General features: G+C 51.3%; 1 protein-coding gene across 1 annotated transcript; it reads left to right on the top strand.

Moving 5' to 3' along the window:
- The first annotated feature begins 24,940 nt into the window (after nucleotides 1-24,940).
- CHST2 (carbohydrate sulfotransferase 2) lies at nucleotides 24,941-26,977 on the top strand. The gene has a single exon (XM_016217565.2). The coding sequence runs from the start codon at nucleotides 24,941-24,943 to the stop codon at nucleotides 26,516-26,518; it is 1,578 nt and encodes a 525-aa protein (XP_016073051.2). The 3' UTR covers nucleotides 26,519-26,977.
- The last annotated feature ends 987 nt before the right edge of the window (nucleotides 26,978-27,964 follow it).

Genomic DNA, 27,964 nt, shown 5'->3' on the forward strand with positions numbered 1-27,964 from the left:
GGAGAGGGCTCCCGTCAGGACCCCAGGGGGATGCACCGGGTGGCAGCAGGGCTGGACCTAGGCTGGAAGAAGCAGGCTGAACCACTCTGAGGTCTCCAGGTGATCTTGTCTTCCCCTGCTGCAGACAGACCAATGAGGGAAGGTGGGAGCAGGGGCGCTTTTAGGAGCCTTTTTGGGCTTATCTTTCTCTCCTTTCCCTCTCTCCCACCCCCTCTCTCCTCCCTCTCATCTGGTGTCCCCTGACCACCCCACCCCAGCTCAGGCCTGTCTGGCTTTGCTGGCTGAGCAGCAGGACAGCAGCTATGGTGAGTGTGGGCTTCCTAGCCCCTGCCCCCAGGGGGTGAATGTGGGGTGTAACCCAATCCTGCACTCTCTGAGTCTCTGCAGTTTCTTCAGGCCCTTTGATGATTTCTGGTGTTTTTCCCATTTGCCAACCTTTAAGCTCAAACTGCATGGACAAGGCAGGGGAACCCACCAGCATCCACAGGCAAGCCTGGCTCCTTCCATCCCTCATGGCACCCTACACGCTAATCTTGGGGTTTTCTTGTACTTTGCTAAGTCCAGGGAGGGGAAGGTCTAACCACTGCAGCCTGGGCTGTGGTCCCCCGGCTGGCTGCTCATCCCCCGGGGCTGGGGGGATTCAACCCCATGGCACCCAGTGGCTTCCTAAGAACAGGCAAGGTTCTGTCATAGCAAGACCCTGGGTCAGCCACCATCACAGTAACTCTGTCTTAACTGTGCCCCCAGGACCTGGTGAGTCACTAACCTCTCGCTCCTCAGCTGCAGCGCTGGTGGGCGGTACTCTCTGGCCTGGTGCCAGTTACTGATGAACCTCCTGGGAGCTGGGCTCAGCAGGGACATCTGGGACCTTTCATCCTGGGCTGCTGCTTTCTCTTTTTCTTTTTTTATTGATTTCAGAGAGAGGAAGGGAGAGGGAGAGAGAGACAGAAACATCAATGATGAGAGACAATCATCGATTGGCTGCTTTCTGCAAGCCCCCGACTGTCAATCAGGTCAGCGGGTGCAAACAGTGGGGAGACGGGCTGCTTCTCCAGATGGGAGCATCCAATTGACATAGCGGACAGATGTGGACCAGGGGCTGTGAATCATGGGGAGGAAGGGCACCGTCATAACAATCTACCTGATCTCTAAAATCCCTTCTGGCTCGAACTATGATTCTCAAAAGCAACTGCAGGTAAAACTGTTTGGAGAAGGACGGCATTGCTCCTGGAGGAAGCATAGCTTAAGGGGGAAGGTGATTTGCCTGGTTCAGATCTCAACCCCATTTATTTCTGGCTGTGTAACTAAAGTAAGTTACTCTTCCTTTCTGTTTCTCAGTTATCTCATCTAAAAGATGGGCACACCAGTAATGACACCTGTTTCGCAGGGTCCTGTGAGTACCGAGGAGCATACTTCCTGGAGGGCTCGGCCAGCTGCAGGGGAGTGTGCTGTGAGTGGTGGGCGCTCTCGTGAGGATTTTCAGTGTCCATCTGGGTTTTAGACAACAGAAGACAGTGAGCTGGGACTGCCATTGCGACCACACGCTGTCTTGCAGTTCTGCAGAGGACAGGCACTCAGAGGTTTTCCCTCATCCCGACTAAAAGACAAAGCCACGTTTATCTAGCCACAGTTTGAACACTGGTCAGGCTCTCTGGCCATGTGCATATTTACCATCAAGGGAGGTGCTGAGCTTTAAAAGGATCTCAGGCAGAGGACCTGACCCACATACTGCTCTCCCAGCCGGGGCTCCGCTGCCTCTGACGCCCTCCGTCTGTGGGGAGCGGTGGACAGGCCTGCAGCGTTAGGGTCAGGGGTGGTTCCAGAGCTGAGGTTTTTAAAGGTCTTGAAACTTACACTAGGGACACACAGAGCCCACCTGAAATAGCAAAACAGTCCATCTCATCGCTGCTCCTCCAAGATGCTAGGACAACAGCAGAGACACTGAGAGAAAAACAGTTTCTAATGAGTTCATCCAAGAAACGTGGGAAGGGGCTGCGGGCATTGTTTGCTAAGACCCTAAGACCGCAGGGGTCAGGATTTTTTTTTAACCCTCACCCGAGGGTATTTTTTCCGTTGCTTTTTCAGAGAGAGGAAGGGAGGGAGAGAGAAACATAGATATGAGAGAGACACATCGATTGGTTGCCTCCTGCAGGTGCCCCAACCAGGGTTGGGGATCGAGCCCACAGCCAAGGTACATGCCCTTGGCCAAAATCGAACCTGGGACCCTTAAGTCCACAGGCCCATGCTCTAACCACTGAGAAAAGCGGTCCAGGGCAGGGCTATGATTTTCTCAGGGCTTCTCCTTGTCCTTCGGCTCTCATCCAACGCCAGCATGGATGTGTGTGCACGTGTACGTTCCACGTTAGGTATCACGTGCGGCTGTATGGTCGCCATCCCTGAGTCCCGGAGAGCTCTCTCCCTAAGGACAGAGGGCGGGATACCGCACACGGTTTCCTAATGTTGGCACCTCATGCTTCCGAGGGACAGTACATTTTGGAGCCAAGTGCCTATAAACTAGTCTAAAAGTGTGTATTTGTAGGTGTGTTTTCATAGATCTCGTAAGTGATCTACTCATTTTTTTCTCTTAAGATGAAAAGGAAAATTACTAAGATTTCATTCTGATTTTTAACATCCAGCTAAATAAAGTTCTTCAAACATAAGTGGATTTTAAAATCTGCTGAAGGCCATGAAGCTAATCAAATTAGCATGATCCTACTAACTGCACTTGGAAAACACAGCTGAAGATGACAGTATTACTGATGTGAAAATTCATCATTTATTTTAGAGTGCATGGAAACATATGCCTAAAGATGAATTTCAAATGCACAGAAGAGTGGAAAATGAAATTTAAAATACCTTCTTCAACTCTCAGAGCTGGGCCCAGAGACAACTGCTGTCAGTAGCTTCGGGGAGACATTCTTGGGGCACTCACCATCAGAGCTTCACGTGATATGCTGGCACCTCTATTTCTTGATTTACATCTTTAAATGGAATCTTTTAACTTCCTGCTATCAAGAAAGAAGACCGTCGTTCACTCATAGGACTGCCCCCCACCCCTCTCCATACTGGCTGCCTGTTGCCTGTAATTCTGCCAAATTCTTTAAGTGGTTGTTTCCATTCATGGATAGATCCCTTAATTACTCACTACTCCTTCCATCTCTTCTTTTTAAAAAATTTATCTTTATTGTTGAAAGTATTAAAGGTGTCCCACTTTTTTCCCCCATTGACCCGCTCTACCTCGCTCCCACCGCCTCCCCAGGCCTTCACCCGGTTATTGACTGTGTCCCTGGGTTATGCATATATGCATATAACTTCTTTGGTTAATCTCTTCCCACCCTCCACCTCCCTTCCCTCTTTCCTCTGAAATATGATAATCTGTTGCCTGTGTCAATGTCTCTGGATCTATTTAGTTTGTCAGATTCTTTGGTTCATTAGCTTCTTCTTAAAGAAGACCCTTCAACATTTCCTATAGTGCTGGTCTGGTGGTGATGAATTCCTTTAGCTTTTCCTTGTCTGTGAAGCTCTTTATCTGACCTTTGATTCTAAATGATAGCTTTGCTGGGTAGAATCATCTTGGTTGTAGGTTCTTGCTTTTCATCACTTTGAATATTTCTGGTCACTCTCTTCTGGCCTGCAAGGTATCTGCTGAGAAATCAGCTGACAGTCGTATGGGTGCTCCCTTGTAGGTAACTAATTGCTTTTTCTCTGGCTGCTTTTAAGATTCTCTCTTTGGCTGTAACCTTTGGCGTTTTAATTATTATGTGTCTTGCTGTGGGCCTCTTTGGGTTCCTCTTTTGGGACTCTCTGTGCTTCCTGGACTTGTAAGTCTATTTCTTACCCCAGGTAGGGGAAGTTTTCTGTCACTATTTCTTCAAATAGGTTTCCAATTTCTTGCTCTCTTTCTTCTCCTTCTAGCATCCCCATAATGTGAGTGTTGGGCCTCTTGAAGTTGTCCTAGAGACTCCGCACACTATCTTCATATTTCTGGATTCTTTTTTCTTTTTGCTCTTCTGGTTCGGTGTTTTTTTGCTTCCTCATAGTCCATATCGCTGATTTGATCTTCAGCGTCCTCTATTCTACTGTTGATTCCCTGTAAATTATTCTTTATTTCAGTTCATGTAGCCTTCATTTCTGACTGGTATTTTATTACATCACTGGTGACCTCACTAGCTTCCTTAATAGTCTTACTAAGATCCTTGAGCATCCTTATAACCATTATTCTGAACTCTGTATTAGTAGCTTGCTTGGCTCCATTTCCTTTAGTTCCTTTTCTGGAGATTACTTCTATTCTTTCCTTTGTGACATGCTTCTTTGCCTCCACATTTTGTCTGCTTCCTGGTGTTTATTTTTATGTATTAGGTAGAGCTGCTATGTCTCCTGGAATTGGTAGAGTGGCCTTGTTTAGTAGGTGTGTCCTGTAGGGCCCAGTGGCTCAGCCTCCCTAGTCACCTAAGCGGGGCCTTCTAGGTGCCCCCCTCTGGGGGCTGTGTGCACTGTCCTGTTGTAATTGAGCCTTGGTTGCTGTTGGCGTCACTGGAAGGAATTCACTCCCAGGCCAGTCGGCTGGGAGGACCAGCTGCAACTATAGCCGAAGAGCTGGTGTGCTGTAGACACCCCTATGGAGCAGGATTTACTTCAGTGGAGGTTTGGTGTTCACCAAGTGCGCCCCTTGAGTGTGTCACTTGTGGATGTGGTAGGGTTGTAATCCAGCATGGTTGAAGCTGACCACCAGGTGCACTGTCTCTGAGGCCTTCTGGGAGGTGCAAAATCAGCCTCTGCCTGTGCCCTGCCCAGGGCCACCCAGAATGAGTTACACAGCAATCCATAGATGGCTGCTACTTGTGCTGGGCTTGGAGGTGTCCAGGAGAGGCCAAGCTATGAACCAATGGAGGCTGCTGCTAGTGCCACATCTGGGGCCATTTATTGAGACGTATGGGGCACACTGAGGCCAGCTGCTGCTTGTTTGAGAGGTTCTAGGAAAGTCCCAAGCATAAGGCTAGAGAGGCCACTTGCATAGTAAAGCCACTGAAAATGGCTTGGATTAGCTTGCAGGTGGGGAGGGGGCGGGGCCTCTGGGAATCACTGGGGTGGGGCCAAAGGTGTGAGTCAGGTGCTGGAGATTAAAATATGGTGCCTGCCTGCCAGCTCTGTGCGGAGAGGGCTCTCAAAAGGAGCAATGGCCTCTGCCAGCTCTTCTGTTTGGGAGAAAGCTGCCCCTCCTCCTGTCACCCTGATTCCAGGCAGGTTAGTTCCTCCCCAAGTGTCCCAGGCTCCTTTCAAGCTGCAACCTGGCGCTGGGACTCAGAGGGAGCGTGTCTAAGTGAGTCCGTGAGCGGGCCCTTTAAGAGGAACTGCCTGGGACTCCTGCAGCCTCTGTGTCACTCAGTCACAGTTCCTGCTGGTTTTCATAGCCCGAAGCTGTTGGGATTTCTCTTCTGGGCCCTGGAGCCCTGGGCTGGGGACCCAATGTGGAGCTAGGACCCCTCACTCCTCTGGAAAACCTCCACTGCTGAGATGTCCCTCCCAGGCTTAAACCAAGGCACCAGGTGTGGGCACATAGCTGAGTGTCTGGGATTTAGCCCTGATCTGCCTGCGTCTCCACCTCTCCTATGGGTCTCCATGCTTCTTCAGTTCCCTGGTTGTAGGGCTTCTGTTCAGCCAGATTTCAGGAGGTTCTGAATGATGGTTGTTCTGTATTTTAGTTGTAATTTTGATGTGGTTGCGGGAGGCAGTGGGGACCCGGTTACCTGCACTGCCACCTGGTTGTCTCCCCATCTCTTCTTTTGTCTCTTCTCCGACCTCCTTGACCACCTCCCAGTTAATGGTTGTCATCATGACAATGTCATGCTTTACCACACCCACATTCTGTTTGTGTAACTATAAGTCTTCCATCCCATTTTCAGGTTAACTCTAAAACCTGAATGCCCATTACCAGCATTTACAGTGATGTTAGGTAAGTGCTGGTCACTGCAGAGCCAGCTGTGATTTGAGCTATGCAGTAGAAAATGTAATCCTTAAAAAAACCTCACATTCTGCTTATTGAAAAATTTTTCAAGCATCTCATCCTAGTGGCCTTTGCCTTGAATTCTCCCAACGTCCTTCGCATCTATGAAACCATGCTCACTGGACACTCTTCTAACATAATGTAGGTTTATTTTGTTTCATTTAATTTCATTTGTTTAGTTCATATAGGGTATGTAGGTGATGACTCTTTCAGTACTTGTTAGACTGGAAGTATTACTTCACTCTAATATCTGACTTAATTTGCCAGGGCATAAAATTCTTGGTAGAAACTAATTTTGTACTAGACTATTAAATATATTGAACAATTGTCTAGAACCCAGTGTTGCTTAAGAAAAGCTCAATTTTGTTCCTTTTTGGTAATCTGATATTTTTTCCCAAAGCTTTTAGGACTTTCTATTCATCCTTGGAGCTAGGATATGTTAGCAGAATGTGTCTAGATGAGGCCCCTTCCTTTAACCTTGTTTGGAACTTTGTGACCCCTTTTAGTCTGAAAATTCATTTCATTCTTCAGTTCAGAGGCATCTTGTTTTATTGCCATTTTGGTTATTTCTTCTCTTCAGGTATGATTGTACATTCCAGGGGGAACCCCCATGAGATATATGTCAGACCACCTGAGAATACTCTTCCTCTAGTTTTCTGTCATATTTTCTATTTCTTTGTCTTTTTACTCTATATATTCTGGGAGATTTGACTCTGCCTTTAAAATCAACAACTTGTCCTCTAGTCTTTTCCACTATTCTTTCTACTCTTCTACATCGGTGATCATCTTTCTAATTGATCTCTCTTCTTTTTCTCTGATTGACCCTTTTCCAGGCACCTGGCAGTTTACCTGCGTGTCCTTTCCTGGAGCGGGAGTCATGTTTTCCTATAAGTGGGAGGTGGACTGTGTTGAGAGGGTGGCCTTACAGGTGCTCTGACAAGTACGGTCAGGTGGCGGCCTGGAGACCACGTGCCCAGGACCCAGAGTTTCATTCCGGGCGCGGAGCCTGGCGCGGCCAGCCCTGGCTGGGCTGTTTGAGCAGATGCAGTAGGTGTTGCCGGGAGCCGCCGCCCTCGGTGCCCGCCTTGCTCTCCATGATATGCCCAGGATGGACCTGTGTCTGTGCAGCACTGCAGCCTCCCTGGGGCACCCTTAGGAGACCTGCACCCTGCACTCAGGTCTCTCACTGCCTCTTCCTCTGCTCATGTTCCCTCCGGGAGTCCTCAACATTTCTGCCTCTGATGCTGCCTTCCCTGGTGGCGGGGAAAGCGATGAGATAAATGGATGTCTTTCATATCCCATTAGAAACCAATTCAGAATTCTTCGAGAAAATCCTGTCCATGAGTCGTCTCCCACAAAACCCGTATGGAGTGGCTCTGTGAGCTCGTTTCTAAGGTGCCAGTATGCCCACATCCCAGTGCCAGCTGCAGGCAGGAGGTGGCTCCCAGCGGCCCTGGTACCCAGGTCCCTAGGAAGCCCCCGGTGCGCTCCGGAGACGCGGTGGCGCCCCCTGCAGCCCGCGGTGCTCCCGGCGGCACTGTGCCTCCCGCCCCCGCGCCCGCAGCGGGCTCCACGGGCTCATCCTGCGGACTCCCGTGTGCGTTCATGCTTAGCTGATTTCATTAGATGCAAAATAAAATCACTGCCTCTTAAGGTTTCATTAACGCGCTAAGTTAAACTGGCAAAACCCGAGAAAAGTAGAGCCGACCGTGGGGGCCCCGTGCGCGGCGCCTGTGCCTTGTAGCCGAGTCGGGGTGGGGCCGCGCTGCCCCCCAATTCCCTGGCCCCCACAGCGGGCGAGGGCAGGGGCCTGGGGCCGCGCTGCCCCCCCATTCCCTGGCCCCCACAGCGGGCGAGGGCAGGGGCCTGGGGCCGCGCTGTTTCCTGGTTCCTGGAGTCAAGGGAGGCGCTGTGAGGAGGCGGTTTTCCGGCCGGACCCCCATGAGCAGAGGCGGGGAGGGGGTCCCCGCGAAGAGGGGCGGAGGGCAGCAACAGGTGGGTGGCAGTTTGGGCAAAATCTGTTGGCAGTGGGGAGCAGAGGAAGTCTGGATCAGGAGAACAGATTGGAGGGAGTGCGTTTAGCTCTGGGGGAAACTCCCCAGGAGCTGGGCGGCGCGGGAAGCGAGGCGGGCAGGGGCCGGGACGAGCCCCGCCGCAGGCCCGCGGGGCGCCCGGCGCTCGGCTCCCAGGGAGCGTCTGACAGACCCACGCGTCCAGCGTTGCTAGTTCTTCAGGTTTTTTCAACAGAAATTTGAATTTTTATGTGAAACCTGATTTCCAATGTAGACAACTATATTAGTTATGTAAAAGGCAACGCTACTGTAGCAAATACCCTTCGAAACACAGGGCTGGGCGGTGCGGGGGCTCCCTCCCCTGGCCGTGCTCCGCCCCGAGGGCATGTGCTCGTCCGCACGGTCGGCGTGGGCCGCGGGCCTGGCTGTGTCCCCACTGAGGCCAGCCCAGAGGTCGCTGTGACCTAGAGCAGGTCGGCCAACCGTCCCCCGCAGCTGGCAGCAGTCACGCTGTGCCCGCCCCCGGACGCCATCCACCGCGTCCATAAAGAGATTCCTGTGCGTCATTTGTAAGTTACACAGGCTGATGACATGGATGTACCGTCACTTACGGATATGTTCGTCTGCTTCCTTCTTTTGGGTTTTTAGATTGTTCCCTATATTTGCTGCTAAAAACAATACTGTAGCCCTGGCCGGGTGCTCAGCTGGTTAGAGCATCCTCCCAATACGCCAAAGTTGTGGGTTCGATACCGGTCAGGGCGCATACAAGAAGCAACCAATGAATGCATAAACAAGCGTAACACGAATCAATGTTTCTCTTTCTCTCAAGTCAATTCTAAAAATTATATTGCAATGAACATTCTTAGCTAAAACTTTACACACATATCTACTATTTTTGTTACACAAATGTTGCATTACTCATAGAGTATGCCTCTTTCTGCCTCCCATCTCTCATTCCCTCCCTCCCTCCCTGCCTCCCTTCTTTCCTTCATGCTTTTATTTCCTTTTTTCTTATCAAATATACCACACAATAGAAATGCACATAAAAATGTACATGATACTGGTAAGGTAAACATTCATGTACCACCATCTAAGTCAAGAAATATAATATCATGAGTTCCCCCAAAGCAGCCGCACATGCCTCCTCAATCAACATCTGCCTGCTCACCCAATGAGGTAAATGAGACAGGCCAGTGACCCAGGACAAGAGGAACCGGGAACTGAGACAAACAGCGGAACCAACTGGCCCAGCAATTTACAGCAGATACAGAAGGTTGCCTCTAGAAATAACATCTAGGCCTCAGTTGTATTTCAGCTCCAGGCCCAGAAAAGCAGCAAAACCAGGTGGGCGACACCAAGACCAGCTCCAGTTGGTGGTGGCCACAGCCCTGAAGGAGCACACCTGGAAAACTGATGAGTGTTCTGCTGAAACCCTCCGTCGAGACTCCCCTAAGATTCCTGCCTGCAGGGAGTCTGTAACAGAAGGGGGCTGCACTAGATATGTTTTGTGATTTTAATCTGGGTGATGATATATTGTTCACCTCATGCCTCTAGTAGCCGCTTAAAAAGTTTAATATATGAATATTTGGATAAATAGAAGTGCCAAGTGTAGAGAGTGGCCAGCAGAATGCATTTTCCCTCATCACTGTGACTGCATGTGGGGGTACCCATGTGCCCTGAAGTTAGAAAATAATTGATTATATATTGTTCTAAAATGAAGGCCTAGATACACTCGACAGAAAAGTGAGTGTTTTTAAAAATTGCTTTTAAACTATAACCTTAACAGCAAAAGCAAACTGTATGTGTGTGTGTGTATATATATATATATATATATATATAGTTTACAGAAGCATTTCAAAGGAATTATTAGATTTTGGATGCCTGGAGTTTGCTAACAACTTTTGCAATGCTCATGAACCAGGAATATAAATATTTACCTTCAAATTAATAAGAAAATAGCATGAAGAATTATTCAGTGAGCTGGAGCCAGAGCTGCAGGTTGAGAGAAACTGCTCTAGGCTGCAGAGGCAAACACTCAAACACTCAGGAGCAGGGAAGCCGGCACCGGAGGCTGGTACCACACTTACAGTCCTAAGCTGGACCCCAACCTACAAACCAGCCAGTGGCCCCAATAACCTGTATGATCCATGACGGAACACACGATGGAAAGTCATAAACAGACTCCACTTCAGCCCGTTAATCAGCCTTCTGACCCCAGTCAAATCCTGTCAGGTGCTGTCCCTAGGCTCCTAGGATGGGAAGGCACTGCCGAGGGAAGGAATTCATGGGCACAATTTGTATTGTGCTAGGGAGATGCGGAACTGAACCACTACAGGTGAATGAAGCAGTTAAATGGAGGAAGGTTGCAAAGTCAATTTTACATCTAGGGTGTTTGTACATTTCTTCATTCATTCACTCAACAAGTATTTGTTCTGTGCAATCCACGTGCAAAGCACTTGTGCTGAGTTCTAAAGCAGTTTCAAAGATGTACAGGGTGGCATTATAAAGTATTTAGATTGACTTCTTAAGTGGCAATATGTCTACCTTTGAATTGTTACATTTCTCATAAAATATTGTCCTTGTCTTTGAGAAACTGAATTTCTGGGGCAGCATTTCTTAAAGGCTCGGACCCCCCACTCATAGTGTGTGGGATCATTTTCAGGATAATAAGGCATGTCAACGTAAGAAACATTCGAACCTGTGAAGAATTTTGTGAGTTTATTTGAGCCAAACTGTCGACAATTTCTGGGAAGCAAAACCTCTACGGATTGAGAAAGTGCTCAGGAAAATGGCAGTTTTGCCCCATATTTTATACACTACAATCAAAAGAGGAGCCATAAGTGGATTTCATGAAATCCATTGGTGATAGATAGGGAGGCAGGAGAAAGCAAAGGGGGGGAACTTGGGCACTGAATAAAAAGTAAAGTGATGGACACACACTTACTTAGGCGGGTGCAGGATTGTTAACAGTCAACAATGAACTCTCACAATGAGGGGATTTATGGTCTACACGGAGCAGTACCTGTGCCCTGAGGGGTCCAGAAAAACGAAAATTACTTAGACATTCCAACAATATCTTATTATAGATGCAAAAGGACAACAGACAGGCTCAGTCAAGGTAAAGATTGACCTTTGTCAGGGAAGACGCCAGCCTAGGACATGACTACCCGCCATGACTGGCTTTTAGTTAAAAAGTTTTTATTTCAGACCATTCTGTGTGGTTGCGTCAGGTCTCTGAGTTTGCAAGGCTGCCTGCAGGCCTCCCTGGGCTGACGGGTTCGCATGTGGCCCCTGTTCATCCCCTGGATTGATTCTCAATTTCAGTTTCAGGCTGGTCTGTCAATTCTTGCTAATCTTCCCTCCTTTTTTTTTTTTTTTTTTTTTTTAACAAAGAGAGAGCATGTCTAAGCCTTTTATAGGCTTTAATCTAACTAGAATTTAATAATTTCCGTTCTGTTTTGTTGCATTTCTACCCTGCAGTCCATGGTGAAGCTCAATTTCAGCACATTTGCCTGTTTCTCACATTGCCCACCGTCCTAGGTGCCCGTTTGCTACCAGTCAGGTGGCGGTTGTGCGGGAGAGACTGGGGGAGAATGCGTGGATGCGGAGGGAAGGGAGGAGGCCTGTTCTGCACTCTCAGGCTCTGCTTTCTGTGTAGGCCTAGGGCAGGGCTAGGCATCCAGCGGTTCTTGGGGAACACCAGGTCATAAGTTGCTAAAATTCTACTGGACCCTGCTGTTCACGGGCAATATTAGTGCCTCATTTCCAGTCTTCTTGAAGTTTCCATCCTTCCCTGGTGGGAGAGTTAAGGCCAAGCTTCTGTGAATTGTTTTGAGAGTGAAGCATGATTGGGAAAGCAGGTGACAATTACTTTCTATGGACAGCAAGGATCGGCAATGTGAGGGGTCCCAGGGGTAAAGCCTTCGAGCCGGGAGGGACTGTGGGATCAGACTAAATGTGAGCCCGGTGCACACAGTGCGTGCCCAGCACTTTGCCCTGAACCACCGGCTGGATAAAGTCTGTGCAGGAGGTTTCCGTGTGGCTTGTCAAAGGGGCAGGCTGTGGGCATATTTGTAGTTACTCAGCACATGTCCTAAGCGTTCCAGCAGACCTAAGTGAGCACTTGCCTGCCTATGTGAGATGGAAGTTTCCTAAACACCCACGGCGATGGCCACCGTGGGCAAAGCCAGCTGTTTACAGAAACGATGCCATTCAGCCGAGACACACCAAATGGCACCTTCTCTCCCGGTTCTTCTCCAACATGGGTGCCAAGCGGAAGAGCAAAATTTGAGAGGACTCAAGGTCTCTGATCTGGGACACAAGCAAAAATGCCACAAATACGTGAAGATGCTGCAGCCTCCACATTGTCATGGACAGAATTAAATGGGCCAGGGATACAAGTTTCCAGAACAGTGCCATGCATATGACTTGAAACTGGCGGGCGCATGCTAACCTGACAGCTCAGGGGAGGCCTGCATGCTGGCCTTGCAAACTTAGAGACCTAAAGGAACCACACAGGATGGCCTGAAATGAAAACTTCCTAACCAAAAGCCAGTCATGGCGCATAGTCATGTCCCAGGCAGGTATCTTCCCTTGACAAAGGTCAATATTTACCCTAACCGAGCCTGTCTATTGTCTTTTTGCATCTCAGATAACATACCTTTGGAATGTCAGAGTGATCCACCTTTTTCCAGACCCCTCAGGGCACAATCTCCCACCAGAGCAGAGCCCACAGAGCCCCTGGTTGTCTTGTTTCCCGAACACCATCTCTGAAAGGTTAACATCGGTGGTGTGCAGGCAGCTAAGTTGCCATCTCAGACAATGGGTAAAGACAAATAGAATTTACCTAAGGAAAGGGGATGGGAGATGGGGATACCCAAAAGGAAGGGCTACATGGCACTTAGTCAAAGGGTATTGGGCCCATGATGGCAGAAAAAATATACTCGGGACAGTGAGACAAGGAAAGCACATAGAAGATGGAACAGGAGAGCCCAGGCGGGGCTGCTTCAGGGGCCTTGGAGGTGGTTCAGGGGGTAAGCCAGGGATGACTGCCGCTGCCCACTGCTCCCCTGGTTGCACGTCTGGTGGGGTCCCTTGGAGGGAAGCAGGGGGAGGGAGATGGCACTGGCATGGTCCCTTGGTGGGGAGCGCACACTGGGTCCTTTGTCCTGAGCGTATTTATCTCTTTCTTGCAGGTGGGAATCTTAGGGGAGGTCTCAGGAGAGGGTCTCCATAGAATATTCGTCAGCTTGCCCAGCCGGGCGTGGCTCAGCGGTTGAGCATCGACCTAGGATCCAGGCGATCAGGGTTCGATTCCCAGTCAGGGCACATACCCAGGTTGTGGGCTGCAGCCGATCAATGACTCTCTCATCATTGATGTTTCTATCCCTCTCTTTCCCTCTCCCTTCCTCTCTCTGAAATCAATAAAGATATATTTAAAAAGAAAAAAAAAAGAATATTCATCAGCTCTCCAGGGGTGCTCTTTCAGGGCCGTGGTCTCCACTGGTTGGTCGGTGACAGGGCGGGGTCATCAGTCAATGAAGCTGGTTCTGAGGCAGCCATGTCAGGGCTGGTCTGGTTTTGCTGCTTATCTGGGCCTGGAGCTGAAATACAGCTGAGGCCTGGATGTTATCTTCAGGGAGGAGATGCTCAGGGGCCTAAACCACAGGACCAGCGCTGTGCTGGGGGAGGATAGAGGGGAACCCTGGGGACACGGTTCTTGTTTTCCCAGTTGCCCCCCTTGCTGGGTATCCGGGGCTCCCTGCCCTGATGAGTCTCCGTACCCAGGTTTCTATACCTGGGTTTCTGTAGCTGGCCCATCTAATAATCTCTGTGTCCTGTAAATGTTAATTGTTAACTATCCTGTACCCCTCAATGCAGAAGAAGCATGTGTCTCCCTTTTACTCTTTACCCAACCCCAGAGGTTTCCCTGCCTTGCTTGCTCCTGCCTTCCTCCTTATCTACCACCAGTGGGTTTCATGTAGCCCGCCCTAGGCTGCCTCCACCTCCTTTGATTCTTGTGCATAAAATAAGCTGCAAAACTGCCATTCTCTGGAGCATTTTTGTTAAGAAAAATACCATATGCTGTGGTGTAGCCCATTAAACCTTCATTCTCAGGGCATAGAGTCCAGGAAGTGGCAAAGGCCAAACAAGGCTTCTCCGTCACTGAGCCAGGCCGGCGAGCAGGCCACGTGAAACAGGGAAACTGAGACAGACGGCTGCACAAACTGGCCCAGCAATTTGCAGCAGATACAGAAGGTCACGTCCCAGAGATAACATCTAAGCCTCAGTTGTATGTCAGCTCCAGACCAGAAAAGCAGCAAAAACAGGTGGTTGATGTCAGGACCGGTTGTGCCCTGGAGCTGACCAATCAGTGGAGACCACAGTCCTGAAGGAGCACACCTGGAAAACTGATGAATATTCTGCTCAAACCCTCCCCTGAGACCTCCCCTAAGATTTATCTCTCTCTGCCTGCAGGAGAGAGAGAAAAGCCTCAAGACAGGACCCAGAGCACACACCTTTCCTTTTCCCCTCTTTCCCCACTTCTTCCCCGCAGGCACATCTCCTAAATTCTTCTTCTTTTTTTTTAAAAATATATCTTTATTTATTTCAGAGAGAGGAAAGGAGAGGGAGAGAGAGAGCTGGAAACATCAATGATGAGAGAGTCATTGATTGGCTGCAGCCTGCAACCCAGGCATGTGCCCTGACCGGGAATCGAACCCTGATCACCTGAGCCACTCCCGGCCGGGCACATCTCCTAAATTCTAAGGGACCCCACAAGACTTGCAACCAGGGCAGCGATGGGCAGTGGCAGTTCATTCCAGACAACCCCCCTGAGCCTGTCCCCAAGGCCCCCTTTTCCCTGACTTCTTAGTGAGCCAAAGCAGCCCAGCCTAGGCTCATTCCCCAGCCCTTCCTGATTCACATCCCCAGCTTTAATAAATGTTCCCTCATAATCACCTGGACTCGCACTGTGAAATCTTTCCTGCGTGAAGGTGAGAACCCACACACTACCGGCCGGCCCAGGCAGACCCGCTCAGGGCCAGGTACCCTCAAGAGTATAAAGCCATGAACTAAAGCAGTGGGTCTAAAGCCCACCAGTCTCCTAGTTCTGGACACGGAACATTTGGGGGAAAATGAAACAAATTATCCATTATTAAAATAGTTACAAAAAGATAAATGTGGATGCACCTAGGTGTTTGTTGTAAAAATCAAAACAGATATCTCAGTACAATAAATTCCTAATTTCTTAAGCTGTACTGAAATTTCAAGTCAACTGGGTGCTGAAATAGAGGACAGCCGGGCACTGGCTGGGGTTGAAGAAAGCAATGTTTTCACATGCCGGCCGGGTTGCGACGTGCAGATTGCCTTCCCAAGACTGCAAGTGGGACAGGGATTAGCAGAAGGGACTTTTCTGCATAACAAGTTGTGTCCTAACAATGAAATCCTGCATAAAAACAGACAGCTAACAAACAAAGGAAAACAGCTCAACAAATCGGGAAACATTCTGGGCTCCAGAAAAGGGTGTGGCGGGATGTGCCTGAGCTGAAAGGTGCTCCTTTGAAGTAAGTTAAACCGCGCTCTGTGGTGACTGCGAGGAGACCTGGGTACGGCATCGGAGGACCAACGAGGTGTTACACTCGCAGCCAAAACTGCATCCAGCTTTTCAGCAGGTAACGAGGCAAGATCTGCGCCAGAGGACAGAGTTAACTTAAAACCGGTTACTGAGAGCTCCGCCGGCAGAGGTGAGGCGGTGCGTGGGGGGGGACTACCTGCAGAGCCGAGATCAGGACGAACTCTTCAGGTGGGCAGCTACTTTCTTTCTCTAATTCCTCCTGCCGGACTTTATCTCTTGTGCCTGCCAAAACAACGCAGGTATGAAACTGTCCCATTCCGCTCACTCACACACACTGCAGACGTCAGAGCCGCGAGCACAGAGGTCACCTGCGGAAAATTGCTGTTTCTGCATCACAGTTATGAGAATGGAGATCACAGGGCCTAGAATGGAATTTGCTTTTGTCTGTGGCAACGCGTACCGAGACTCATGCCTGCACAAGGCACTCGTCTTTCTTCAGGGAAAATTGATGTCACAGTGTGTTGCTGCTGTAATTAAATACCGCCCTAATTTCTTTTTCATTCTGTTTAATGCAAGCAAAGCTGCTATTTTTATTGCTTTTGGTAAATACCATAGTTGAGTGTGATGGACTAGTTCTGGAAATTTGTAAATATTATTTTACTTATTTTTGTGCTAAGAGCAGGCCCTTTAAAGCTTCGGCATCTGCTCAGGAGCTGCGCAGCCTGGCAAGGGGCTGTGCCCGGGCGGGGAGGAGGGGCAGGGGGCAGTCTCTTTCAAATCTGCACTGCGCGGGCCAGCAGCCGCTCCCGGAGCAGACTCCACCAGCCGCCCGGTGACCCTGTGCAACAGAAGGGCCAGAGCCAGCGTCCACCCTCCCAGCTACCCTGAGCTATTTGTTGTAGGTGGTTAGTCCCGATCTTTAGTTATTCAGGATCTTCAGTAAACATTCCTTGAATGAACCCACATGTTCTTACTGGGCCCTATTTTTCTCTGGGCATTTTTTTTTTGACTGGACTAGGTTATCAATATGTCTCCTGCATAGATTTTGTTTTCTGATCAAGTATCCAATCTTTGGAAACTCACTTGTAAAGCAGGAAAATGACATTTAGAAGCAGACTTCTTTCAGTTTTAGAGTGAATCTTGTACTACCTTGAAGTTCTATTTCTAAGACTGTCTTGAATGTGAGAGTTAAAAGACGGACTTCGTTGCACCCTTTTTGTCTCTCTGCCTCCACAGGCAAGCCTCTGGAGGCCAGGCTCTATGTCTTGAATTTTTTAAATTTACTGTTATTCCTATAACACCTGGCTAAATATTCAAATGAAACAGCTCTGTGGATAACTGCTGATATAATTTGGTTTTATAAAATGCAGATTCTGATGCAAGAGGTCTGGGGCCTGAAATTCTGCGTTTCTAACAAGCTCTTAGGAGACCCCGATGCAGCTGGTCCACTGACCACACTTGGAGAAGCAAGGCCCAGTGGACGTCAAGGCCAGTGAACCTCCCACTGTGACAAGCCCCATCTGCCCTGTTCTCAGCTGAACACTTTCCCCACATTTCTGCCCCTACAAACCTCGACCAGAACCACCCTTGTCCCGAATAAAAGCCCCCACCAAACCAAATTCCCAATGTCTCAAACAAAAAAGGGGTAAAGAGAGTGACATGGCACCCTTTCTTCTCGTGGACGCTGAGCTCTGTTAACTTGCTTCGTTCCTCCCGAGAAGAGGCCGTTCCCTGGAGTGGGAGCAGGAGTCCTCATTCACTTACGGCAACATGCCATGCCGTGTGCCCCACCCTCCACTCTCCCAGCTTTTTCTAGCCATTCTACGAGACAGCTACTATGACCCCTATTTTACAGATGGGAAACTGAGGCTCCAGAGATTACATATATCATCCAAGAACATAGAACTAGTAAGTAAACTTGTAGGAAATTGAATCCAGGGCTGATTCCAAATTCTGTAGATGAGCCACTGTATCTTGTTTCTGAATCTCAAGGAACTTAATTCTTTCTGTCAATACAGAGAGAGCTTTCCAGCTGACAACCTTTTATCAGCTGCTGTGGTTACTGAGGTGGAAGTCGCATGGAAGGCATGGAGTAGCGCACGACACATCCTTTATCTGTTCTAAACAGACTTCGATTACTGCAGAGCCATGTGATGTCCCACAAAGTCTCTGCTGATGTGATGCTATTTCTGCTTCCTTACGACAGTTGACTTGGTGACTGGCTGATTATTTTTAAAGCATTTCTGATCATGGACTAAAACCTCAGCACCAACGCTTCTCTACATTTTCGAGTACTCTGTTTCAAAATACAGTGAGAGTCACCTCTCCTGAATGACCAGTCCTAGGTGAGGGGTGGGTCCAGATGGCCCACAGTGAGGTGAGGCGGATGGCCACCTCTCAGTGGATACAGGGAGGGATGGCTTCCAAGCACCGCCTGTAAGGGGAAAGGCCCTCCATGGAGAGAACCTGTTTACCCCAAGGAGGAATTCCTGCCGGCTGGAGCTCCAGCCCAGGCTGAGGGGCACACTGCATGCTCCCAGCTTCAGGCCTGTTTTCCCATGTTCATAAGCCATGAGAGCTGGGATCCTGAGCGGACAGCCAGGGGAGATGTGGAAACAGATGACAGCAGCTGGGTTTCTTGTTTCCAGGTAATAGTTTCCCCAAGAAGCCTTTCCCTAGGAGGTATTCATCCCTACGCACTTTGACGTGATAAACAGCTTCATGTAGCCAGAAGGGATAGGCCAGCAGGCCAGACCATCAGAGTGGTGGGTGGAGTCCACACAAAAACTGCTTTAGTGAACTGAGTATCGACATGAAGCCACTAGATTGCACTGATTGGGCTTATAAGAGCCAGCACCTTCTGCCCTAACTCTAGAGTCATTTTCATTATAAATTGTAGAGACATATTTAAGGACATATTCTTTTTATAAGGACCCACAGAAAGTCAGCCGAAAGGTTTATTGAGCACCTATATGCCACATAATGCACTAGTATTGTGAATAAAGTAGTTGACAAAGAAACCACATGAATTAAGGTTACAATAGAGGATAACAGTTTTTCTTAGTTCTCTACGGTAGGCAAAGCTGTTAATCTCCTGAGCAACTTTCCTTCTTTACTCTTGCTACTAGGAAGCTCAGAGACTTTTTTAAAAAAAAAAATGTAGACTCACCTTTAGCAATTGCACAGGACCTCATGGAATAAATTGTTATACAGACCATATTGTTATACATGCCTCTGGCTTCTTGTTATTTTTCCTTTGGTTAATTTTCTTGTATTTATTTTTGTGGGACACCTCACATCATAGGGGGGTTATAATTAAATAATAATAAAATAGCCCAGCAGGTCCTTGGGACCAGAAGTTAGGAGATATTAATGATTAGATGTGGTCTCTAATAATTAGATGTGGAAATAAATCGGACTAAAAAGGAATACTAATTAGTGTAGAGAGTAGTCCTGGTTGTGTGGCTAATGGAGTCAGGGGTTAAAGTGTCAACAATAAAAAAAAACAAAAAACTCTTAGAAAAATAGAAAAAAATAGTGAGCAGGTTAGCTATTGTTGGTGACAAATAGGGCCAGGCCAAGGTGTGAGTGGTGAGGTCACTGATGCTGATGTGGGGACCGGACTAGAGTTCTTTAGGGTCCCTGGCTGGCTGGATACTAGAATTTAAAGGTGGGAACTAAAAAGAGAAAGCACTGCTGTAAGGGCTGAAGGAGAATACGGTGCAAAGAGAAAGCAGGAGTGAAACCAGACCTATAATTGGGCAGTAAGCCACTATGGCAATTAGGAATTTTTGGTTGTAAGTAACAGAAACTGACCCTGATGAATTTAATGGGGAAAAGGGAGAAATTTGTGGATGCATTTGGAGTAGCTCACAGAATCTAAAGAAAAGCCACATAATAGGTTTACAAGGGACAAGGTCCCTTCTGAAAAAATAATGGGACATCTCTCTAGGGCTCCGCTGTTGGGATGAGAGGGCAGCAACTGTTTTCCATCTTTTGGTCTTTCTGATGGAGATTCAGATTGCCTGGCACACAGTAGGAACTCAATACAAACAGACTGAATGAAGGAATGAATGGAACTTTCATGGAGAGAACATCTAACTTGCTAGCCTGGGTCACATATATGACCCCTGGGAGGAGGGGGAGGAGGGGTATCTGGGCCAAAGGTCTCATTGAAGCCACATGCAGTAGGGCGGGGTGGTTCAGACACTGTGGAGAACGGATGGGGGGCAGGCAGAGCCCAAGAGGACGCCGGCTACAGGTAGCAGAGAACTGGCTGGCGGACTAGAGAAAGTGTATCTAGTCACGGCCAGGTTAGCTCGCCCTCATCTACTGACGTCCAGAAGGAAAAACTTCAGGAAGAAACTCCAAGGCTTTGGTGCCAACCATCAAGGCCGGGTGAAACCCAGGACGTCTACAGCTGAGCTGGCTCTAAAGAGGGGCGAAGATGATGAAAGGTGGAGCATGTCCAGCTGGAGTCTGGGGAGGACAGTGGTGCTCAAACAAGGACACCACCAGGGTGGCGCATTTGATAACTAGCTACAGTACTTACGTTCTTGAAATAAGCCCTCTTCCCAAGAGCACACCTCTCTCATAACATCCTTTTTGTGCTCATTAACAAATTGCATTTTAAAGTCTACAGTTAAGGATATCCCTTCAGGTATTGCAAACCAGGACATACCTCAATTAGGTGGCCATGGCCATCGCTGTCCCAGGGCTCCAGCCCCACCAACTCTCTTGCTATTCTTTAAACATGGCAACCTCGTTCTCACCTCAGGCCTCTGCACTTGCTGTACCGTCTGCATGTCACGTCCCCCCCCGCCCCCCATTTTCACCAGGCTTCCTTCTTTCTCTATGTTTGGTCGCCTCCCCGATTTACAGATGCTTCCAGCCGCTCTCTGCAAATTGATCTACAGTATCTCCTCCATAGCACTTGCCGTTCTCTAAGATAATCACATCCGTTTATCTGTGTGCACTGAACATCTCCCACATCAGAGTGCAGATACCGTGAGTGTAGGGACAGGCCTGCCTGTCCCACTTCTGCACCCGCAGAGCTGGACCAGCGCCTGGCACTTTGTAAGTGCTCAGTAAATATTTGTTAGTGTTGTTATCCTTATGTTCCTGGGATAAACCCAACCTGGTTGTAGTGTAGTCTTTATTCCCACACTCGATTAGATTTGTTTATGAGTTTTATGTATACATTAATCAGTGAAAAGGGCCTATTTTCTACACTGAAATCCCCCTCCAGTTATTATCCATCTTGTTACTATGAGTTGGTGAAGCATTCCTTTGTTTTCTGTTCTCTGGAAGAGTTTGTATAAGATAGAAATTATCTAGCCCTTGAGGCCAGTAGGACTCCCTTCTGGGCCTGCTGTTTTTCTTACATGAAGATTTTAAACGACTGCTTTATTTTCTTAATAATTGTACGACTATCCAGGCTATTTCTTTTTTTGATAGTTAAGGAAAGTTCTCCCCTATCCCCGCCCCCCCAAAACTTGACCATTTCATTTAAATATTTAAACAAAATTAACTAGAGTGGTTACATCTGGAGTTTCTGTGTTCTATCATGGGTTGATGTGTTCAATATATTACTTAAAATCATGTAAAATATAAAAGGTCCACCATTGGACTCATGATGACAGCATGTTTTAAATCAAGAATTATGATTAATCCAATTCTGTGCATTCAAGTTCCATTGAAAATGCATTATTTGCTGAAAATATGAGTGACTGAATTTACCTTGGAGCCCAGGGGCAGATACTCCCCAAAGGTGAATCTTGCAGGTCCCTGTCGATACAGACAAGCCTTGACGGGAACTGTGCACGCAACTCAGTCTTACATCTTCTCCCAATTCAGACTAGGAAGGTCTTCAAAGATCTCTCTGCTATATTCCACAGGCTGGTTGATGGGCCTATAGCACCCCCAAATGTCAGGGCCCCTATTTGTTCAGGATTAGGAAAAAGCCACAGGAAGTTTCCAACAGCAGTTTCCTTTCCATATTACAGACACCAGAGATAGTGAGGGGCATCATGGAAAAGAGCTGAAATTGAAGACAGGCCTGGGGCAGGACCTCCTCTGCCAATGAGATTATTACGATGTATGCCTGGGTCATTACTGTGCGACAAGGATAAGTGAATTAAAGGGAAAGGAATTTCTGATGAACAAAGTAGATCCAGAGACATGGAAGCATGGAACAGGCTGACTAAGCTCAGAAAGAAGGGGGTAGGGGACATGGGAAGAGATAAACCAAGATTTATATGCATATATGCATAACCCACGGACACAGACAATACTGCCAGGAAGGCCTGGGAGGAGGGGCAGGAGTGGGGGAAGGGGGTGAATGCGGGGTAAAGAGGGCCATGTGTAATACTTTCAACAATAAAGATAAATTAAAAAAAAAGAATTTCTGGACAAAAATGGTGAAAAGTTTGCTAGCAAGGAGAGGGTGGAGGTTCGGGAACCCGTAAGTTTATGCCAGCTGAGCACTCATTGTGGGGGCGCCTGGCAAATGGATTTACTCTTTTGCCAACTGTAATAAAGTATTACAAAACTGCCACAAAATTGTTGCCATGCAAACAACTGTTTAAAAAGGATCCTTACATCAAACAACTGCAATTCATGTGCTTTTCAAGCAATCACAAAGCAGGAGACCTACTTAGAACTATTAGAAATAATTTTTTTGGAATCATGCTGAATACTAAGATTGAGATGTTATCTCTTCTCCCCAACTCCCTCTCTGACAACAAACTGCAGTTTCTGTGGGGAAAGGGTAGAGGGAAGAAGGGACAGGGACATTTGAGACAGCAGGTGAGGGAGGCAGGTGGGTCCAGAAGTGTAGAGATGGGAAGTCACTCAATTAAACTCTACCACCTTCATCTGCAAACTGGGATTAAAACGTCTGTCCGTCCTAAGGGCTCCCCGAGGCAATGCTGAGCCGCTGGAGAAAGCTGCATATGAAATTCCAGCCCTGCTCTCCCCCTATCTGCACGGTTTCCATAAACAGCCGCCTCCTCTCACTCTGTCAGGACCACAGCGGGGAAGATCCTATGAACACTGCTCGTGGCATCATGGATTTTCCTGGAAAACGGGGTTAAGTCAAGTTCTTTGAACCCTGAAAACCCACAGGAGTCAAGCCACTTTTCAGAGCCCTTGCACTTAGACTCTACAAAACTAAGGGAAGACTAATGGTGCGAACAGCAACGTTTGATCCTCTGGCTGGGAGAGGCTGTCTAACATATACAAAAATAAGTTTCCCTTAACTTTTTCAAACTTTGGAAAACTCCTGGGGACTAGGAGGCAAACAAAAGGCCTTGCGCGGTTCTGAGCATCTACCTGGCCCGTGAGCTTCAGGGCCCCTCGTGGTTCTGCCAAGGCCTCAAGTGGGTTAATCATCTGGGCACCTAACGCTCATCACCTGCAGTTACTGGAGGCGATTACAATTGTCCCATTTTAGGGATGAAATTGAGGCATAACTTGGTCCTCCTTGGGGGGTGGGGAGAGGTTTCTCTCATTATGTTTAAGTATTAAACCAACTAAAAATGATCTACTTCAACACCCTTGATTCCTTTAGGGTCAAATCGTTTGATCGCATCTCTGAGACCAAGAAACAAGGCAAGCATTTTACTGTAAATTAAAACAAAGGGTCACCTCCCCGCACCCCCATTCCCGGGGGCGTGAGTCACAGCGGTCGCAGCCTTCGGGCCGAGACGGCAGCGCATCTGCGGGGGCGTCAGGAGCGCGGAGAGGCCCTGTCCACAGGCGGAGGAAAGCCTGGAGACGACACCGCGGCACGGTCCCTGGAAAACGGCGTCTTTGACCTCGGGGTGGGAAAGATTTATTACTTCCTCGGTGAAGGAGAAGCCCCGGGCCAGCTGGCACCGGGAGCCTGCGCTCGGCGGCCTCGGGGCGCCGCGGCGCGAGGCTGCGTCCTCGGTCCCGGAGGGGTCGAGCGGGGCCGCCCCCCGGGGCGAGCGGAGCCGGCGGCCGCTGGCCGATTTCTGCCCAAACTTGATCACCTCCTCCTCCCGAGAGCAAAAACGAGCTGGCGAGCCGGCAGCTGCACGCACAAGCCCATTACCCAGAGCTCGCGCCCCGCCCCGCCCCGCGCCCCGGAGCCCCGCGCAGGGTGTGACGGCCTCGGCCGCGGGGCGGCGACCCCAGCAGCGCCGCAGCGGACCCGGGCCCACCCCGTCCGCCTCGGGCGGGCGCAGGCACGGCGGGGGGCGGGGGGCGGGGGGCGGGGGGCGGGCGCGGGGCGGCGGGGAGGGCGGCGGGGAGGGCGGCGCGGCGCAGCGCAGGGGAGGAGCCGCGGCGACGGACGGCGGCGCGCACCAACCCGGGGCCGCCTGGCAGCGCCGCGCAGGGCCGGCCGGGCCGCCGCAGCCGCCGCGCAGGGAGTCCGCGGCAGCATCCTCCGGCGCCGCTCTCGCGCGGGGGCGGTGGGGCTTCCCGCGCCCCGGACCTCGTCGGCCTGGAGCGGCTGGTGCCGGGATCGGCGCGGGCGGGGGTGCTGCGGGCCCGGGCGTCTTAGCCGAGGGCTGGGTGTCGGGTGCTTCCGGCCAGGCGGCGGCGGGGCTGCCGGCAGCGCCCGCCCGAGCATCCTCCGGGTGATGGAAGAAGCCGGGGCTGCAGCCGCCGCTGCAGGGTCGCGGGGCTCGCCATCCACCGTCGCCGGAGAGATGGGGAGAGGCGGGGCGCGGAGGCCGGCAGCGAGAGAGGGGGAGCCGCTCTGCCGGGAGCTGGGTGTCGTTTAAGCTTCCTCCCCCCACCTTCCCCAGTGGGCATCGGCGCCTGGGGCGAGGAAGGAAGCCGCGCTCCGGAGAAGGCGGGGGCAGGCAGCTGGAGCCGGGCGCACCGGGCTGCGCGGAGCGCGGAGCGGAGCTCCTGGCCGCGCGAAAGTTTCCCTTCCCCAGCCGCAGGGCGCCCGCTTCCCGGAAACTGCCCAGGGCTTGGGCTGCCGAGCCCCGTGGCCCCCTCGGAGGCGCGGGGACACCCAGCGGAAGACAGCGCGCGGGGAGTCGAGGAACACGTAGCCGCAGGACCGCCCGCCGGGCCACGATCCCGGGCCGCTCCGGGGCGCGCCCGCGGCTCCAGGTGAGCTGGGGAGCCAGGCAGACCCGAGGGGGCGGGGGGACCGAGGCGCGCCCGCTTACTCGCCTTACCCTCGCAGGTCTTTCTCGGAGCCGCTGCCATGGGAGAGCCGGTCCTGGGCGCCGGGGACCAGCAGCCGCTGCTGCCGCGCCCGCCTCGGAGCCGCGGCCCGAGCCCTCGCGCCCGAAGCCGGCCCGCTGCGCGCCCCTCCCGGGCTGCGGGGCCGCCGCCGCGCCGCGGGCCCGGGCTGCGCCTGTGATGAGCCGCAGCCCGCTGGGGGCCCCGCCGCCCGCCGCGCCCGCCCCGCCGCCCCCGGCCGCGCCCGCCGCCGCGCGCGCCCTGCTCCCGGCGTGGCCCCGGCGCCCGGGCCGCCGCTGGCCCGCGTCGCCGCTCGGCATGAAGGTGTTCCGCAGGAAGGCGCTGGTGCTGTGCGCGGGCTACGCGCTGCTGCTGGTCCTCACCATGCTCAACCTCCTGGACTACAAGTGGCACAAGGAGCCGCTGCAGCCCTGCAGCCCCGACGGGCCGCTAGGGGCCGCGGCAGCGATGGCCGCGGACGGCTGGGGGCGCCCGGGGCCGCCTGCGGCCGAGCCCCGCCGCGCGCACACCCGCTCGGACCCGCGCCCCGTGCCCCGCGCCCCCGCCGCCGGCCTAGGGGCGGCTCCGGCGGCCGCGGCGGGGGCCGCAGCCCCTCCCGGCAACAGCACGCGGGGCGCCGGCGGCGCGGTCAAGCGGCAGCTGGTGTACGTGTTCACCACGTGGCGCTCGGGCTCGTCCTTCTTCGGGGAGCTCTTTAACCAGAACCCCGAGGTGTTCTTCCTCTACGAGCCCGTGTGGCACGTGTGGCAGAAGCTGTACCCCGGGGACGCCGTGTCCCTGCAGGGGGCGGCGCGCGACATGCTGAGCGCGCTCTACCGCTGCGACCTCTCGGTCTTCCAGCTGTACAGCCCCGCGGGCAGCGGGGGCCGCAACCTCACCACGCTGGGCATCTTCGGCGCGGCCACCAACAAGGTGGTGTGCTCGTCGCCGCTCTGCCCCGCCTATCGCAAGGAGGTGGTGGGGCTGGTGGACGACCGCGTGTGCAAGAAGTGCCCGCCGCAGCGCCTGGCGCGCTTCGAGGAGGAGTGCCGCAAGTACCGCACGCTGGTCATCAAGGGCGTGCGCGTCTTCGACGTGGCCGTGCTGGCGCCGCTGCTTCGCGACCCGGCCCTGGACCTCAAGGTCATCCACCTGGTGCGAGACCCTCGCGCCGTGGCCAGCTCGCGGATCCGCTCCCGCCACGGGCTCATCCGCGAGAGCCTGCAGGTGGTGCGCAGCCGGGACCCGCGGGCCCATCGCATGCCCTTCCTGGAGGCGCCGGGCCACAAGCTGGGCCTCAAGAAGGAGGGCGCGGGCGGCCCGGCGGACTACCACGCGCTGGGCGCCATGGAGGTCATCTGCAACAGCATGGCCAAGACGCTGCAGACGGCCCTGCGGCCCCCCGACTGGCTGCGCGGCCACTACCTGGTGGTGCGGTACGAGGACCTGGTGGGGGACCCCGTGAAGACGCTGCGGAGGGTGTACGACTTCGTGGGGCTGCTGGTGAGCCCCGACATGGAGCAGTTTGCCTTGAACATGACCAGCGGCTCGGGCTCCTCCTCCAAGCCTTTCGTGGTGTCTGCGCGAAACGCCACGCAGGCCGCGAACGCTTGGCGGACGGCCCTGACCTTCCAGCAGATCAAGCAGGTGGAGGAGTTCTGCGCCCAGCCCATGGCCGTGCTGGGCTACGAGAGGGTGAACAGCCCGCAGGAGGTCAGGGACCTCAGCAAGCCCCTGCTCCGCAAGCCCCGGCTCTGAGGCCCGGCTGGGCCCGACCCAGGGAGCCGCGGGCTCCGCCAGGGGTCCGCTGTAAATACCGCTCAGGCACTTGCTGTCGTGTCCTGAGCCATTGCATTTCAAGGGACAGTCGCAATACACACACTTCTCAGAAAAGGCGAGACTTGAAAGCTCCGACCAGCTGCCTCCCCGGCTCTCCCTGCCTTTCTCCTTCCCCTGTCTCCCATGTCTCACCTTCTCTCCTACCTGCCCTTCATTTCGAAGCGGGGTACTGATGAAATCAAGATCCAGTAACCCAAATCTTGTTTACAAAGTTTTTGTGGTATCTGTGAACATGTAATAGAGTAATTTGGAGGGGGGTAAAGTAAGGAGCAGAAAGCCCCACTGGGCATATAAACAAGGAGGCATTCTTTTAAAGTAGACTTTTCTGTAAAAGCAAAGGTTATATGTGAGTATTAATAAAGAAGATAATCAGTAATACTCCTTTTTATATTTGCCTCCATTGCTTTGGATGTACCTGTGTTGATCTGTGTAGCCTCAGAGAGAATCTGCCTCCCATCCCCCAACCCCCTTTTCCGGTCTGTTTCCTGGAGAAGAGCTGAGATGGGCAGAAGCAGCTCCTTACTCCTCGATAAGAACCTGGGAGTTGTCTTCTTACATGTAAATCACAGCCTGTCAGGTGCCCAGGAATGGGAACAAATCTTCAAATTCAAAACCAAGCCTGGAGCACGGAAAGGAAGAAGCGACCCCTTGGGAACCTGAAGGCATTCAGTGTGGACTGGGGAGCCCTGAAGCAGAGAGCACTGTTTCAGTCCTGGGTTTAGTTCAGAAAAAGGATTTTTTAAAAAGAAAAGTATGTAATTAAAAGTGTTTCTGATGACTAGAACACAAACCTCAGATATTGATGTGAGGGTATTGCTGGCAATGGTAGCAACTTCTGGGGTTAGGAAAGGAAGAGAAGGATATGTGTGTGGAGGGTCTTTCGCTTCTGGCACAGCATGCGGAGCACCTGGAAGGGGGGTTTCACCTGAGGACTGTGGGGCACTCACGGGCTTTTCTCCCCGCCTCCCATCCAAATCAGGGCAAAGGATGTGAATTTATAATGGTTTATTCGGGATGCCCATGGCGCATGCTGCTTTTCTTTATCATATTCCCTAAATGTAAAAGTGCAAAGAAGCTATAACATTTGCAGACAGTATAAGGTTTCATGAAAATGAATTATGAGCTAGTGTGTTGGATTTTGAGATTTGGTGTTTCCCGGAGAGGAACCCATTGCAATTTTCCTGCAGTGGTAATGGCGTTGCTGCTGTACCGAGCCCATTTGTTGGGAGCGTTTTGCAGAATGTCATATTACAATGTTATGAAACCTAAAAAGAAACAGGAGACAGTGTAGTTCCATATTACATTAAATGGGGTGCAAGTTCAATATCATGACATATATATATATCGTGAGATCTCTGCAGGCCA

Source organism: Miniopterus natalensis, chromosome 6 (genome assembly GCF_054644295.1).
Source record: "Miniopterus natalensis isolate mMinNat1 chromosome 6, mMinNat1.hap1, whole genome shotgun sequence".
NCBI classification, from domain to species: domain Eukaryota; kingdom Metazoa; phylum Chordata; class Mammalia; order Chiroptera; family Miniopteridae; genus Miniopterus; species Miniopterus natalensis.

Bases quoted from the DNA above. Each gene is read 5' to 3' on its own strand.
- CHST2 (XM_016217565.2), top strand. From the start codon at position 24,941: ATGAGCCGCAGCCCGCTGGGGGCCCCGCCGCCCGCCGCGCCCGCCCCG.